Genomic DNA, 17,014 nt, shown 5'->3' on the forward strand with positions numbered 1-17,014 from the left:
CAATATATTTGCGATAACACCTGCAAATCCCGCCTTCTTCTCCAAAACTCGGTTTTGATTAGACAGAATATTGACACGGCAAAAAAAAAACAGGCCAATCGGCGGAATGATACGCTTGTCAATCCGGATGAAGGAAGCGGAATGCGGTTGTGGAAAAAACATTGGAGCCGTGATGGTTTTATAAAGCAGTTTTAGAAGATCCGCTTAGATTATTAACTATTCTCAATGATTTTAATGTGTATATTTTGTTTACGTTAACTGTAAATAGAAAATAGTTGTTTTTTTCCCATTCTGACTCGTTAATTACAAGGGCAGGTTCACCTTACAAACTAGAAATACTAGAAATGGCAGATTCTTTTAGTCTTCACAATGTTTTGGACAAATTCAAGTTATGTCTCAGTGATAATAAGGAAGTCTACATTCAGTACTATATAGCAGGATGGCGTGAGCTTGTGAGGTATGTGTTCAATTTGTGTGCATTAATATCATGCTGTATTTAACGATCTTATATGCAGACTTTAATATACATTCAGTGTTTCAACTATAAGATATTGTTTGTATTGTAATTTGTAAACTGACACTGAAAAAACCAGATCATTTTACATGTCATTCATTCATTCTTCCCAAAACCCTGACCACAGTGTCACAGTCCTGAAATGCTGATGTAATGCATGACTGTGGCTCGAAGCTACCACCATCCTGCTTCACTGTAGTGATGGTGAGCTGAGGGCCGGAGTGTATCGTGGCATCATCCTGGTTAGGCTATGGGTCCAGTACAAACATGACCAGGAAGAACTGGTGAAAGTAAATGAAAGAGGATGTTGCTTACGCCAGGCTTGTCATATATAAACAGTGCATTTCTACAGCAATGAGTTTTGGAGACTTGGAGATGCAAAAATCCAAGATACTTTCGCAAATTACCATGTTTTGTAAATGTAACGTTCATTCATACAAGTATAGCAATTAATTTATTTTGAGATGACTGGGTGCAGGGAAGGAATACATCTAGGAGAGGGAATCAGTCGGTACCATACACACACTTTAAAGTAATGGAGGGATTTCATCTTCTCATTATGCTCTGAATATATTATACTTGCGTATTTATGAAAATAAGTCAAAGTCACTGTTTCCTTCCCCTCTCACAGCTTTATGAACAGCCTCGGAAGCGTCTTTTACTTCATCTCCAGCGATGTAGTGAAAAAAATCCAGATCCTTGACAACTACCTGACGGACGAGAACGGGCCGCAATACCTCACCATCCAGTCTATGGTGAAGTATGAGTTGGACAACAAGCTGGTGGATCTTACCAAAGGAGGCAGCCACCCTGAGTCGGGTTGCCGCACGTTGCTGCGTCTGCACCGTGCCCTGCTCTGGCTCCAGCTCTTCCTGGAGAGTCTGCGCACCAGCACCGAGGAGAGTAAAACCTCCGCCTTGTGCTCCGAGGCCTACAACGCATCGCTGGCGCAGTATCACCCGTGGATCATCCGGAAAGCAGCAGGAGTCGCGCTTTGCACTCTGCCAGGCCGCGACGCGTTCTTCGACGTGATGAACGCAGGCAGCCACCAGGATGTGATCACGCTGCTGGGTGAAGCTTTACCTCAGATCTCAGAAGTCTATCAGATCACACAGGACCTGTACGCAAAAAACAACCTGCTCGACTTACCCTGAAAGATTCAGCACTACTTAACGCATATTCTGCAGTTACTTGATGTCACTGGGTGTTGTATTTATTCCTCCTGTTCCTGTATATGTCCAAATACACTGGAAAATTATTATAGTTCATTATGAAATTTAGAAAATGCAATTGCTTATATTTATTATTGATTATAAGGGATATATATCAGATGTACTCGAATTATTCTGTGAAATATATTATATTTAATAATATACAGTTTGTTTAACATATTTGTGCGTTATTTTAGACTGATTTATGCCTGCACGTCAATGATATAAATTATAGCTCTATAGAATGAGTTGACTCATTTGACTCACCAGTAAGACTCGACTCGCTCATCTTCCAAACTCCCGTCATTGTTTTCTGAATCCACAGAAATTGATAAATGAATAATTTACGAATGGACAGTTGATGAATGCATGTGTAATAACGCAACACATTTATTACCAAGAAAAAGGAAAGAAAGACATCCTCTCTCCTAACCTTTACCTAAAAGAGTCGACACAATGAGTCGACTCTCACGTAAAACGACTCATGGGAAGATTGTTCTTTATGTAAGTTGAAAACAGTGGCTGCTGTCGATAATGCGAATGTATTGCAATTCGTTGACCAAATAGAAAATAAATCATATCTCAACCAGTCGGTCTGCTGTTTCATATTCACGTCAGCAAATGCTTCACATACGTTTTTTTTCTCTAGAGCATTCGATCATATTTCACGTTATTCAGTAGGAAAACACATTTTGTAAAAAATGTTTCATATAAACCAAATTATAGAGTATCGAGTTAAGCACACATAAGCACTCTATTAGGTTGTATTGGTTTTGGTCCTTTCCGAGATGGCGGACACGGTTTCGCTTCACAGCCGTTAGCAACAGGTGCTAATGAGGCGATGCGCTGATAAATAATTAAATTATTATTATATAATTATTATATGTAATAAATCTCATTAATTGATCCACCATAGACTAAATGTCTATTGCTACAATGGCATGTGTAATATATATATATATAAACAGAGGGAGAGAGAGAGAGAGAGAGAGAGAGAGAGAGAGGGAATTATACTAAGCATAGATGCTAATAATCAGTTTCTTATGTAGGTTGGAACATTTATTAACAGAAACAGAAACAGCTGTGTAGGAGGCTTCAATCTGTGTGAGGAAATAACCAAACTATCCTACACCAAGGTGAGGGTGTGAAAACCACACTGAACACAGCAACAAGACACCAGTGTTGAGGACAGTAGATGCAGTGGTCGGCCAAGAAAATTAATGCAGCTGATGGAAGACACGTCCATATTTACTTCCCTTTGACATTGTTAGTAGTGCAATCAGCAAAGAACTGGGAGAAACCAGTGGGACCCGGGTACACCCATTTACTGTCAGGAGAAGTCTGGCCAGAAGTAGTCTTCATGGAAAAATTATGGCCAAAAAAAAACAACAACCCACATCTGGACATATAAACAAGACTACAAAAACACAAAGGGTTATGCACAAAAGCAGGAACCATCTGCAGATTTGACTGGAGTCAAAATCTGAAATATTTGGATGTAGCAAAAAAAAAAAAAAAAAAAGGTCAAATGGCTGGAAAGTGTTCCAATAATGATAAACTTGTGTTTTACATCTCAAAGCTACAATCTTAGGGGAGACAAGAAAATAAAGAGTAAGAACAGCTATGATTTCTTCTATAAAGTTAGAGAATGCAGTCAGTCAAACAAAGACAGACATGTCCTGCACTCTCAGGCATATAAAGCTCATGAGCGTGAATTGTGAATTGTGAAGAACGAGTTGTCTAAGAGTGATTCGTTCATTGTGTACCGGACGCGCATGCGCAAAGCATCGTTAACTCTCTAGGTTAAGTGAAGGAAATGGAATTGAGTAGTTCACCTTTCACGCGTCACGTGACTCCCATATACGCTATACACATACAATTTTATTTTATTTATTTTATTTAAGAACGTAAATGACAAAAAAGTTTTGTTCATTTTGATAAACAAGATTTAAAGAACCATTAAAATCTTTTTTCTGACATTTATTTTGGGGTCATTTCTAGTTTCAATATGCAATAAATTACAATATATTAATCAAATGTAAAAAATGTATATATCTTTCAAACAGTAGGTTTTTTCCCCTCTTATTTTGGATGTTGGTATTAAATCAAGTGGGGTTTTTTTTTGTTTTTTTGTTTTTTTTAGATTTAAAGAAACAAGCCCCCATCGGAAACAGGTGAAACGTCACAGCAGTTGCGGATCAGAAGTGGGCGGAGCTTATACATTAGGGGGAGTTGCGCCACCTAACACGCGCAGATTTGTTTTAGTAGACCAGAGGGTGTCAAGTCAAGTCGTCGTTATTATCATTCCAACCATATACAATGATGTACACAATGAAACGACCCATTTCCCCACCATCAACACATGGTACTATCTGTTTTACATCATTTTTTCATTGTATCGATATTCACAACGTAATAGATTTTAAATTGGGTCACTTTTACGCGTCAGGGGAAAACGGATTCTACGACTTAGTTAAGTTCTCTGGCACATGAACTACATCACCAGTGGGGGGCAGTCGTGTTTCATTCCCACTTTCACTTCTGGAATTCTTCGTTCCAGCCAATCATGTGCAGCCTTTTTAAGCATATTGTGTATGTACAGTTCAAAGAGAAATTAAATATAAATTATTCAGTTATTGATAGTTTTTACATGCTTGCCATGGGTGTTCAAACATTGCTGTAGGGTTTTTATTGTGTTATTAAGTTTTTAATTGTTAGTCTGGTGAACACTACAAAGAACATAAAAATCTTTTTGACAGGAAATTTATACCTTGGATAAGTATCTATCTATCTATCTATCTATCTATCTATCTATCTATCTATCTATCTATCTATCTATCTATCTATCTATCTATCTGTCTGTCTGTCTGTCTGTCCTGAAATCTATCTATCTATCTATCTATCTATCTATCTATCTATCTATCTATCTATCTATCTATCTATCTGTCTATCTGTCTATCTATCTATCTATCTATCTATCTATCTATCTATCTATCTATCTATCTGTCTGTCTGTCTCTATCTGTATGTCTATCTATCTATCTATCTATCTATCTATCTATCTATCTATCTATCTATCTATCTGTCTGTCTGTCTGTCTGTCTGTCTGTCTCTATCTGTATGTCTGTCTGTCTGAATGTCTGTCTGTCTGTCTGTCTGTCTGTCTGTCTGTCCTGAAATCAATCAATCTATCTATCTATCTATCTATCTATCTATCTATCTATCTATCTATCTATCTATCTGTCTGTCTGTCTGTCTGTCTGTCTGTCTGTCTGTCTGTCTGTCTGTCTGTCTGTCTGTCTGTCTGTAACGCTCCTTTTTTCAAATTCTTTTCCTAAAATTACAAAACCGAATAACCAAAATGTGCACGGACCCCTTCCATTTTGTTAACTGATTAAAAAACAGTATAAACTCGTATTTTTAAGGCAAACTTTTTGAAAAGCATTTTTTACACCTGCCAAAAATATTTTCACAGTATTGTTTACAGTATATAAGTAGAAAAGTAGATTCAAGTCTGAGTTACACCTAATAAATCATATGTAGAAGCCCCTGAAGTAATTTAATTAAAGGGTTTTTATTACTAAAGAGTAGTTGGTTTATAATTTCCTGCTTGAGACCTCGATATCATTAAACCAATGAACAAATAATTGTGACGGGTTGGTGAGACACGCTTGTTATTCTATTACAGTTATTCCAAACATGTTTGTTCCTGTTATCACTTACATTACAGTCATTTCTTTACAATTTCTCTCACAACCCCCAGAAACAGTCATGTGACTGAAGCACAAACTGCTTCATCCTGTAAAGGAAATCTCACTGACTGTTACAAAGCTCTGATACTGAGTCTCCTTCCATAACTTCCATTAACACTTAACATAAAGCTTCATTATATCAAGAATCAAAAGCTTGTTCAACTAATTGTCTTCTCGACGTCTCATTTCATTGACTGTAGCTCAAAATAGATGAGAAATTGGGTGTTTATTGTTAGATATAAAAGACCTGAAAGCGCTGTGGTATAAAAGGTATTATTTTTCTCTAACTGCACCCTCATGAGTGTTTTATTTTTTATTGAAACAGACAGCTGAAAAAGTGTTGTTTTTTTTTTCCAGAAGAAAGCATGCATGTGATGGAGGCCTATGCTGGAGACGATAAGTATCTCCATGAGACTCGTCCATTTCCTCCAGTCCCTTCTTCTCGTTTTCCTCATCCTCCACCCACGACATTCCACTGGTTTAAATCATCTCCATCATCCAGTGCTTACCTCGGTCACAGTAAACCGATTTTCCCGTTTATGAACAAATACAAAATCCTCCCACGTATTCAGAGCAATTCAAATGCGTCCAGTGCAGACACGATCAAAAAGTCCTCGAGGTCTAGGCTTTGTGGCCATAAATGCTTGAGAAGCAACCAGGAGATGGACGGAGCATGTAGCGAGACTGTCAAGTAGATCCAGAATGTTGAGAAAGTTCTGCTCGCTTTCCGGACTCCATGCGGTCAGAGGCTGATGTGCGAATTTCGACCCACAGACACGCTGTGGGATGTTGTTGCTACAGCAGAGGCCAAATCCGGAAAACTGTACAAACACGTTCAGGTCAACACCATGGAGGTTCCTATGAGGATCTTCACCAATCTGAACATGACTCTTTCTCAGTGCAGCATCGTAACCAAATCGGTCCTGTGCATCAGCTTCAAAGATGGCTTCTGAGCTTTCTCGATGGCCTACGAACAATTCGTCTTGAAGACACCATGAGAGGAGAATGCTGGTTTTAAATGCTCTTATGAACAAACATTTGCTTGCACTTAATCATAATAAATTCATAAAAAAAAAAAATGAGGATCCGTTCAATTATTTATTAAAACAGTTTTCTATTGCAATATATTCTCTCTGATTCTCTACTATGGAATGATTCCAGAATGTTCCAAAATGCTCAATTACCCAATTTTTTTACTATTTGAATGATCAGAAACCAGTGGTGGACAGTAACGAGGTGAATGTAATTTGTTACTGTACCTTTTTGTGTATCTGTACTTTACTTTAAGTACATTTGGGGAGACTTTTACTTTACTACATTTCAAAGTCAAATATTACATTTTTCTGAATCCTTAGTTCATCTCTCAAAAGTAAGTAATTAATTATTTATATTAAACTTTATATATGACTTAGATAGAGCTCTAATCTCAACACCTTTGGGATTAATGTGAACACTAACTGCACCCCAGGGCTCACCACCCTCCTCTACACCTGACTTTACTACCCCCTTATGACCAAATAAGCACAAATTCCCACAAGCACACTTTAAAATCTAGTGGAAGATCTTCCCAGAAGAGTGAAGGTTTTTATAACAGCAAAAAAAAAAGACGAGAAAAAAAATGTCGAATGGGTTATTTAAAAAGCAAATACAAATCTAATGGCCAAGTGTCCACAAACTTTCTTCATATTGAAATCTGCAATTCCATCTGGGGTGCAAACATTTGATCTTTTCGGCACAGAGTGTAATTGTAAATCCGTCCATATGATTATATTTGAATTTTAGGCTCTTTACACCTGTGGTGAGCAAAATAAAGGCACTGCAGAAAGGCTCAACAGATGGAACTTTGAAGCGAACAGGCAACATAAGGTTTTTTGTTCCTCTCAGCCAAGAACAGACATCTGAGGCGACATGTGAAGATTGGGAAAAGACAAACATGGTGAATTTTAATTTGTTTTACAAATTCAAATTTGATGTCAGCGGCATGAATCCATGTAGTCAAGTTGCCTAGAGTCAAAGGTCCAGGCTCTTTTTTGTGGTGCAACGCCATGGGGAATGTTTTCTATTTGAGAATACTGTTCCTGAACGTGTACATAATGTTTACGGCCATTAATGAACCGCTCAAAATGATGTGCCAACCGATTCCCTGAACAGGAGACTTTCAACATAAATTTGCAGCTGCCATCTGCCATCATACACAATATGGACAAAAGTATTGGGACACCTCACTTTTCCAGCTATATGTGCTTCTATTCCAAGCTGGAGGAACGCAATTGTATAGGACAGGGGTGTCCAATATTTTCCACAAATGGCAGGTGTGGGTGCAGGTTTTCATTCCAAGGCAAGGGGTATTTTCATGAAAATGAAGATCATTCGATTTAAACAGGGAGAATAAGGTGTGGCTCTTGCTCTTGGTTAGAATGAAAACCTGCACCCACAATGACCCTTTGTGTAAAAGATGGGAAACTCCTAATATAGGGGATAAATGCCTTTGGATGCTGTAGCATGAAAGTTTCCCTTCACTTGAACTAGAAGACTTCTAACATGACAATGTACAAAGTCAGCTTCATAAGGATATGCTTTACATGGGTTGGGGTGGAGGATCTTGAGTGGGCTGCTATAGAGCTCTGAACTTTATTCATATTGAACACCTTTGGGATGAATTGGAACGTTGACTGAACCCGAGGATTTCTCACCTACATCAGTATCATTACAAAATCTTGCATCTTTAGCTAGGTATCTGACATCTTCCCAGAAGAGTGGAGGTCATTATAAGCGTGAATGGGGACTAAATGTGGAATGAGGATATTTAAAAAACATGTACAAATCTTGTGCTCAGGCATCCATAAAAACGTTTGTCCATACAGTGCCTGGCAAAAGTCTGGTCTTTTATCATTTTTTGAAAGACACATGCACGTGTATATGCAATAAACTACTTTGACCAAATATTTAAATGCAAATGGGACATACCAGGCAGACCATTTCATAATAGATAACACTACGGCTCTCTGAATAATGCTTATAGGGCTTGGAGGTACAGTACCCAGTCTAGACAGAATTGCTTGATGATGAAGTATGGAATGGTTGCCATGTTGGTTCCTTCCACCTGGAATAAGTCTCCAACATTCCCTGCTCCAAAACAACCTCAAACTACTCAGATTCCACCTCCATGTTTGACTGTGGGGGTGAGGCAGTCTGATCACATCTTCTCTCCTGTTTTCTGTCTTGAAAGATACCTTCTGTTAGACCCAAAAATGTCAAATCTGGACTCGTCTGTCCATAGAACCTCCTTTCTAGTCATTAACATCCCATTTATTGTGTTATTTTGCCTTTGAACTAGTTCGCTGGTAGAAACAAAAGGAACATGTATGTGTCTCAAGAACCATTTAAAGACTAGGTGTTTCTATAGAACACTTTTGACAGGAACTGTACAGTGTAATCCAGTGTTTCTAATCCAGTGATTTTATAGCATTTCTTTAAGAGTCTATAAACAACAATCACACATACTGTTAGAATCCAAATGAAATAATTGAATCAATAACATTGTATCACTTGATGATTCATGCTGAAGATCTGTGATGTTTTGTCTGTGATAAGATGTAGATTCATGCCCTGAAGGCAGATGCAGTTCAGACTCTGAATAATAATTTTATGTCTGATGAAAACAATTACTGCAGAGGATGAAAGTAAAGAAGAAGAATTGCCACACGTACTCTATGTAAAATAATTAACAGAGAGAGAGAGAGAGAGAGAGAGAGAGAGAGAGAGAGAGAGAGAAAGTAGAGAAGGGGGAGAGAGAAAATGAGAGAGGCAGAGAGATTTAATTTAATTGTTAAAGCTCAGATAAGCCCTCCTACCACACACACACACACACACACACACACACACACACACACACACACACACACACACACACACACACACCAACCTGTTGTCTTTAAGAAGCTCTAGAGGCTCCATATTGATTGTCATGGTTACCTTCTGTGCAAAAGCAGACGGATCAAATGAGCCTCAGTGGCAACAAAAAATGTCGAAAGGAAAAAAGAGAAAGAAAGAAGCGAAAATATATATTTTTTTACATTTTAGCAATCAAAATAAAAAACACATTCAGCTGCCTGTAGGGGCCGAAAAAACATAAAACCACACTGTGTGCATGCTGTTGCATTCCTGATTTGTCAAAAAAAAAAAAAAAAGAACGCATGAATAGGTGCCCTCATCAGTGACTGTGTGGCCAGCCGAGAGGAGGAGGGCACACTGGGTGGTGCTGAGGCTTGGGGAAAAGAGGGATGGAGTTGTCGGAGGAGGAATGTTGTGCTGTTAAATGAGACACGCATCCACATCCATTCTCCGCATCCTTGTGTCTCCGCATCCCCCCACCATCAGCAAACTCCAGGCAGAGACCATGAGCTACTTTTTATAACCACATGTTGCTGTGGCATCGGTAGGGTTGCAGCTGCTGCTCACACACACACACACACACACACACACACACACACACACACACACACACACACACTCTCTCTCTCTTGCTGCCTCCCTGTCTCAGTTGTTTTGTGTGAGTGGTTTAATTCAGAGTTTCAACCACCTGTGACAGATGCTGTTTTCCTCTTACGCCATTCACACAGACATCACTGAGGTACAGCAGGGAAGGCAGAACGTCTTTCTTTTACGCTGCTTCCTCAAAATAATATAATACAAGAGGATGTCCTTCATCTCAACCCCAATGTGAGGTAAGCCTTCTTTGCTTTGCATTTCTTATGGGTTTTTGTTTTATTAGAAAGTCTAGTTTTTCAGTCCCAAAAGGATCAAATCCAGGATGCTCAGGTTGAATCCAATTTGTCGGCTGAATCCTGGTGTTTTTTTTAGTTTTTAGAAGTGCAAGAGAATGAATCGTAGGTGATGGTGTGGTGTGTTTATGCAGCACGGATCAACAGGTGACTTGTGTCTCTCAGAACGTATGCTCTCGTGGTGTTTAGAGGGGCTTTATGTTTAGGAGATCTCTCATTAGCTCACGCACCCATTCAGTCAGCTGAGACCAGAGGAACTGAGTCACGCTCGGGGTTTTCCTGGACTCCCCACTCTCACTCTGTCGTCTTGTCTCATTGTCTTGGGTGTACATGAATCATACAAGATCAGTCTCGTCACACGGATGCTGTAATGGAATTCCTTGATCCGGGATAAATATAGGTTTTATTGACTGTTTGCAAAATCTCGATCAAAGTCCAATCCGATTACAAAGCACCTGCTTTGTTTTAGAGGCACTGCAAACCGGACACATGATGGCAGTCTTGGCATGGACTCGCAAAACCTGAGTGGCTTCTCATATATATATATATATATATATATATAGAGCGTCATGCTGAAAAGCCTAATGTAATCCAATGCTTCCTCTGCGCATGAGTTATTGCTGGCTGGAAGTTGGATTGGATGGATGATGGGAGATGCTGGTGCTGGACGCTGATGCTGCTCTGCGATAACGCTCATGCGAGATGTTTAATCTTCGGCTGCCATCAGAAAGATTAGGTTATGAGAAATGCATTCCTGCCACATGCAATTAAGTCAGCTTGCCCAAAAAGGCTGTCCTCACAGGAAGAGGGCACAGGTGGTGTTTTTCTCTCAAACGAACATCATTTTGATTCCTGTGGGGAAACTGCAGAAATGGAAAACAGTAAAACAGCAATTAAACCTTTTTCAAGTGTACATTTACACCAATCAGGTTGCTCCCCCTTTTGCTGCCAAAACAGTTTTGACCTGTTGAGCATCAACAGCATTAACTTCTTCAGCAGTTTGAGCTACAGGAGCTTCAGGGAGCCTCGGTCACCCACAACCCTGTCACCGGTTCACCACTGTTCCTTCCTTGGAGCATTTTTGATAGATACTGACCACTGCAGACCAGGAACATCCCACAAGAGCTGCAGTTTTGGAGATGCTCTGACCCAGTCGTCTAGACTCAATTCGTTAAACTCCCTCAAATCCTTACGCTTGCCCATTTTCCCTGCACGTCAACACGTCAGCTTTGAGGACAAAATGTTCACTTGCTGCCGAATAATATCTCACCCACCAACATGTGCCATGATGAAGAGATAATCAGTGTTAATCACCTCACCGCTCATAATGTTATATTATCATAATGTTTACATGGCTGATCGGTGTATATTAACAGGTACCACCCTCAAATCCCAGTCCCTGAGGCAATTTCTGGGCCCCTGGGCAAGACCCTTAAACCCATAGTTGCTCAATTATATGAATGAGATAAGTGCAAGTTGCTCTGGATAAGGGCATCTGACAAACACCATAAATGTATTTCCATATGTCAGGGAGCTGAGCTTCTGTGGGTTTTCTCTGGGTTCACTGGTTTCCTTCCTCCTCCCAGAACCATATCATTAAGTTAACTGGCTATAAGTTGTATCTTAGTGCGAATGAATGTATCAAAGTGTGTGTGTGTTTGTGTGTGTGTGTGTGTGTGTGTGTGTGTGTGTGTGTCCACTGATGACCTTTAAACCAAGGTATATTCCTGTTTCATTTAATCAAGTTTGTTATAAAACAATACGTAATGAATAAAAAAAAAGCGATTAAAGTGCATTTAATTATAATGACGGTCTTTAGGACGTCAAATGAAACCTATAATAAAATAAAGAAAGTCCATTACATTAGAGGGATTTCGTAATGCTACTGTGTTTGTGATCTGTGCTTTCAGAATCATCACCCAGTGCAGCTGTGTGTGTGTGTGTGTGTGTGTGTGGGCGTGAGAAAACACCTGCAAGTTTGCAACCATGCCAGGCTTGATCAACAAGGCCAAGCGCAGTGCGCTGCCACTCAGCGTCTCTGACATCACTTCCTGTGTTCGGGGTTACACCCTGGCCATGACAGCCTCCATGACGTATGAAAACATTGAGGATCACCCCATCGAAGGTGAGAGAGACCCCTATCTCTCACTGCATTTATTACAATGATGAGTTCCTGCTTAGTGATATTACTGATGACAAGGTCCTCGTGGATGAGATCTTCATCAAGATGCATAAAAATATAGCATGTGCTTTTCCTATTCCCTCTACCACAAAAACACTGTTTTATCATTTACTATAAATCATTTCATCTAGTAAACTTCAATGTAAACCCTGTGCTTTATTTACTCTCCCTCTGTGGAGCCAGAAAGTCGTGTGGGCCAGACGGTAGACATTCCATCCTTCGTCTGTCTTGGGAAAGCTTGTTGCTGTCAGCCCTAGTAGCTTGATTGATGCAGTCTTAGTCATTGTTCAGGCATGATATACACAGCTATTTTCTAAAAAGACAACACAAAGGAAGTGTTCCCCCATGCATTTTTTCCTGAAATTTCTTTTTTTTCTTCAAATGCCAGAGATATAAATAGAAGGCGCATTATTTTTTTTTTCCTAGAAAGATTGCCAGAAAGGTTCACAGGGGAAGTCTGTATAATGGCTAGGATTCTACAGGATGCAACAAAAAGTTGTTTGAGTCAGATACTAAGCTCATACAACAATAAATTCATTTTAAAAAAATATATCCTTCTTACGGTTGAAATATTATTGTAGATATCTAAAGCGTTAAATAGACTAAATAGAATAGTATTAGGTATTATTTCCCAAATCATTCAATTGAATAGAAGGGCTTTTCAAAAGCCAAGGCCCAGGAAGTGAAAGGAAATTAATAAACCCATTGTTAAAGAGTGAAATAACAGCTATTTTGCCTTTATTTTTTAACTGTTATTGCTTAATGAAAGAAAGAAAATCCTTGAAAGCTTTACTTTAAAATGTAGATAAGCCAATGGTAATGCATATTATTTCGAGTAAGTATCTTTTTTCATTTTTTTTTTGGAGGTATCTTCATATATCCACTCGAGGAGGGTTCATTGGTGGTGGGCTTTGAGGCGATGATATCCAGCCAGATAATAACAGTGCAGATCAAAGACAAGACAAAAATCGACGACTGCTACTTCGACTGCTGCACGTCGGCCAATGAAAATCTACAGAGCAACAATGGTGGGATTACATTTTTTTTGCTTTTAAAAATTTTTGGCTTGTTTTGACCTCATCGAGGACTTCCTTTGCATTTCTCCCATTTGAGTGCTCGTTAATTCGAAAATTCTGCTCAGAATATCTAAGAGTCCTATCTGCAGCCATTAACCTTCTCAGAATCCAAGCCTATTGTATCCTAATGAATACTGTAGGACAAGGAGCACTCTTACATTTAGACTGTGAATCCACTTCACTTGGTCACTAAAGGTAATGGAAGGCGCTGATGATGTGGCCTCGATCGGAGCCTGAATAATACTTCGTGAATATCTCGCAGGTCATGTGGTACTTGATGAGGATCTGGAGAGGATGGTGTTGGTGGTAAACCTGGGGGTCATTCCACCTCTGGAGACGGTAAATGTGTTGGTCAGCACCTCCTATGAGCTTTCCACCCTTCCAAATGGGGGCATTCGTGTCACCTCACCGCCCGTCTGCACCCCGAGGGTCCAGCGCTCCATTAAAGAGGAGCAGGCCTTCTCTCCCAACACAAGCAGGAAGTAGGATATTATGAATAGTTCACGTTTATGTTTGGTAATGAAAAGTTACTGATTAAATATGTTAAAGATGTTAAAAATCTGCTTACACAAAGCTTCTGAATTCTTGTGTATCTTTCCTAAAAAATTTGTAACAATTGAAAACTGTCTTTGATTCATAAACAGTGATCTGAGATTTCTTTATTATTTCTGACTCAGGAGAGACAAACACCAATGCTCTCTTGGGTCTCATGAGCAAATGGGCTCAAGCAACCAGCTGTGTCTGTCCTGGCTACTCGAGGAGGAATCGATCAATTCCATCGATTATGAATTCAACTTTCAGCTAGAGATCAGAGGACCATATCTGCTGGCAGGTTAGAACATTACACATCCTGGTGTAAAAGAGTGGATATAGATTGATGGATGGAAGAGGAAATGGACAGACAAATAAATGGTCGTTTGATGGGCTGGATGTTGGATAGATGTTTGGATCATTGGGTGGTTGCCAGTGGTGGACAGTAACAAAGAAAATGTAAATTGTTACCGGACTTAAGGAGCTTTTTCACGTATTTGTACTTCAAAGAACATTTAAAGAGGAATAAATGATGGAAGAAACTTGTGACTTCAACTTGCCAAAATACCCGTGGACTAATTTACGCGATTTTTTTAAGAAATGGAAAAGAAAGTTTTGGGCTACTGATTTTTTAATGAATTTTAATAGATACTATCTATCAGTCTTTGACTCATTAATATCATTCTATTAATATATCAGTGTACTGAGAGTAACATTAGAGTTTTTTTTACATAAACTGAGTTGATTAAGTAAAGACGTGACAAAAATGATCATGGAAATATTATAGCCATAATAAATAATAGTACTTTGGACACTTGAGTACATTTTAAGGCAAAGACTTTTGTTCTTTTAATCAAATAAAATATTAAAGAGACAATTTTACTTCTACTGGAGTAACATTTTACCTACTGTATCTCTATTTTTACTCAATTACATGGTGGTTGCAAATGAATGAATTTAGTAAAGGGGTGGTGGACAAATCGATTGATAGAAAGGATGGATGGCTGGATGGATGGCTGGATGGATGGATGGATGGATGGATGGATGGATGGATGTAAGGATTTTTGCATGAATGGTTGGTTGTTTCTTTGATTTCTTAGGTTGATTGTATGGATGGATAGATGGATGGATAAATGGATGGATAAATGGATGGTTGTTTGGGTGGATCAGTGAATGAATAGAAAATGATAAGATTGATGTCCGGTAGGTTGAATGTAATTGGAGCACATTTTTGACTGCTTTGCTTAAAAGATTTTGATGAATTTATATCTTTGACGTTTCTCTCTACAGGAGTGGAGAGCCCTTCTCATGCCATCCGAGCAGATGCTGACCCCTCCGCCCATTCTGCCACCAGCATTGTGGTCACACTGGCAGACAAATACACCTATGACTGTCCTGTGGAAATCCTCATCTACCCCAGTGGTAGGTACTATACAAGCAACCACAACTGTAGACATACCTATATGCAATTATAGTTTGCCAAGGTAGTAAGAATTAGAATATCATCCCGCACATGCTAATTATGAAATGTTTAAAGCTTTTGTGAAAGCTCATTTAAAGAAGAATTGTAAACAAAAAAAAGCTTGTCAGTGATATACAAAGATTTCTCAGCTAAAGACTGGCAAAATAGGTTTTTTGTAACACAGGGAGGTCATGAATTTCTTGGTTTGTTATTGCATCCACAATCAAGGCATTCTTTCATTTGATGGTGTTTGGAAAGTACACTGTTGAATAGATGAATAAGTGGTTACTTGGTTGTATAGTGGCATAAAAATCTTTTGTTGCTCATGCGTCCTTGGTGCACATTGCATTTCCTCCACCCTAAATAAACTACCTGAGGTAAACAGTTCAGTGAACATGACAGTTTGAATTGATCAATTCTGCAGACGAATCTTGAATGTCATTAACAAAGGCGAGTGTACGGCATCAAGATCAACCAATGATCAACCAGTTCTCTAAAATAGATCAAAGGTGAATCTCATGAACCTTCCGTTAGCGATTGAGCAAAACAGAATTACAATTTCTGAAAATGTAGGAACAACCAGGAAATTAACAAACTTTAGTATAGTACAGTAAAAGTGTTAATCCTGTCCCGTCTTTTGCAATCACTATCCAATTCATCCTTGTGTATATTCAATCATTGTAGTTTACATCAGGAAACACTGAAACCGTGCGCCGTCATACTGACAACATGACGGAACATTTTGACGATCTTGTTTGTAAACGATGACTTATGACTTCTGATGGCAATAAGATGTTCATTGACACAAATACTTACTTTTGAGAGATGAACAAAGGATAAATGGTCTGCAAATATTAAGTATGATTCGAGAAATGCTCCAAAGCAATGGAGAAAAACTGTTTGCACACATCTATTAAGAAAAGCCCCACACCTGACAAAGTATGTCAGTGCAAGAAATAAGCCATGAAGTCAAGAAAAATATTTGGGGAAAGGAATCGATGCATGTGTCAAGGATTGATGAATATACTGGCTAACTATTTCTACATAAGTAGTTTAGAAACAATGGGCCATTCATAGAGCTTTCTGTCTAGCCAACCTGGGGAAGGATTTTAGCTGCAGAGGAAAGCAAGAACCATTAAAAGAATAAAAGAACTCTAGATGAGAACCTGAAAGGAACGTTCACGATCTTATTTTATTCCTGGTCATTACTGGGGTCTCCAGATGTGCAGGTATTTGAAGAATGGAGCTCCTTTAACAGTCCTAGTTTTCTGCAAGCTGTCAAAACATGTGTGAGGATCTTTTGGTGGACCATTAACCCCAAAGTGCAATGCAGCTGTGTGCATAGATTTTATTTAAACGTCTCTGTAATCTGCTGGCTGTGTAGCCACGCTGCTGGTTGCCTCCTGCAACTTAAAAAATGTAAACAAACACCACAAATTACTATATGGATCTCCTGAGTACCTGTAGATACATTTTCCAACTTTTTCCAATATATTTCCTGTA

At 39.0% G+C, this 17,014-nt stretch overlaps 2 protein-coding genes across 3 annotated transcripts in view; both read left to right on the top strand.

The window, feature by feature from the left end:
• Window positions 1-12: 12 nt before the first annotated feature.
• Window positions 13-2,314, top strand: LOC124399047 (ceramide-1-phosphate transfer protein). The gene is made up of 2 exons (XM_046869703.1): window positions 13-457; window positions 1,146-2,314. The coding sequence occupies exons 1-2, from the start codon at window positions 345-347 to the stop codon at window positions 1,666-1,668; spliced, it is 636 nt and encodes a 211-aa protein (XP_046725659.1). The 5' UTR covers window positions 13-344; the 3' UTR covers window positions 1,669-2,314.
• Window positions 2,315-9,793: 7,479 nt separating this feature from the next.
• vwa5b1 (von Willebrand factor A domain containing 5B1) overlaps window positions 9,794-17,014 on the top strand; it is a 30,700-nt gene continuing 23,479 nt past the window's right edge. The window contains exons 1-7 of one of the 2 annotated variants that reach the window (XM_046868832.1): window positions 9,794-9,914; window positions 10,099-10,203; window positions 12,171-12,385; window positions 13,309-13,470; window positions 13,781-14,000; window positions 14,196-14,350; window positions 15,340-15,471. In XM_046868832.1, coding sequence (XP_046724788.1) covers window positions 12,247-12,385; window positions 13,309-13,470; window positions 13,781-14,000; window positions 14,196-14,350; window positions 15,340-15,471 — 808 coding nt within the window. In that variant the 5' untranslated portion in view covers window positions 9,794-9,914; window positions 10,099-10,203; window positions 12,171-12,246. Of the gene's footprint in view, window positions 9,915-9,944; window positions 10,204-12,170; window positions 12,386-13,308; window positions 13,471-13,780; window positions 14,001-14,195; window positions 14,351-15,339; window positions 15,472-17,014 lie in introns of those variants that run through there. The other variant, XM_046868831.1, reaches the window with a different exon arrangement.

The sequence above is a fragment of the Silurus meridionalis genome, chromosome 16 (assembly GCF_014805685.1).
Source record: "Silurus meridionalis isolate SWU-2019-XX chromosome 16, ASM1480568v1, whole genome shotgun sequence".
Lineage (NCBI taxonomy): Eukaryota > Metazoa > Chordata > Actinopteri > Siluriformes > Siluridae > Silurus > Silurus meridionalis.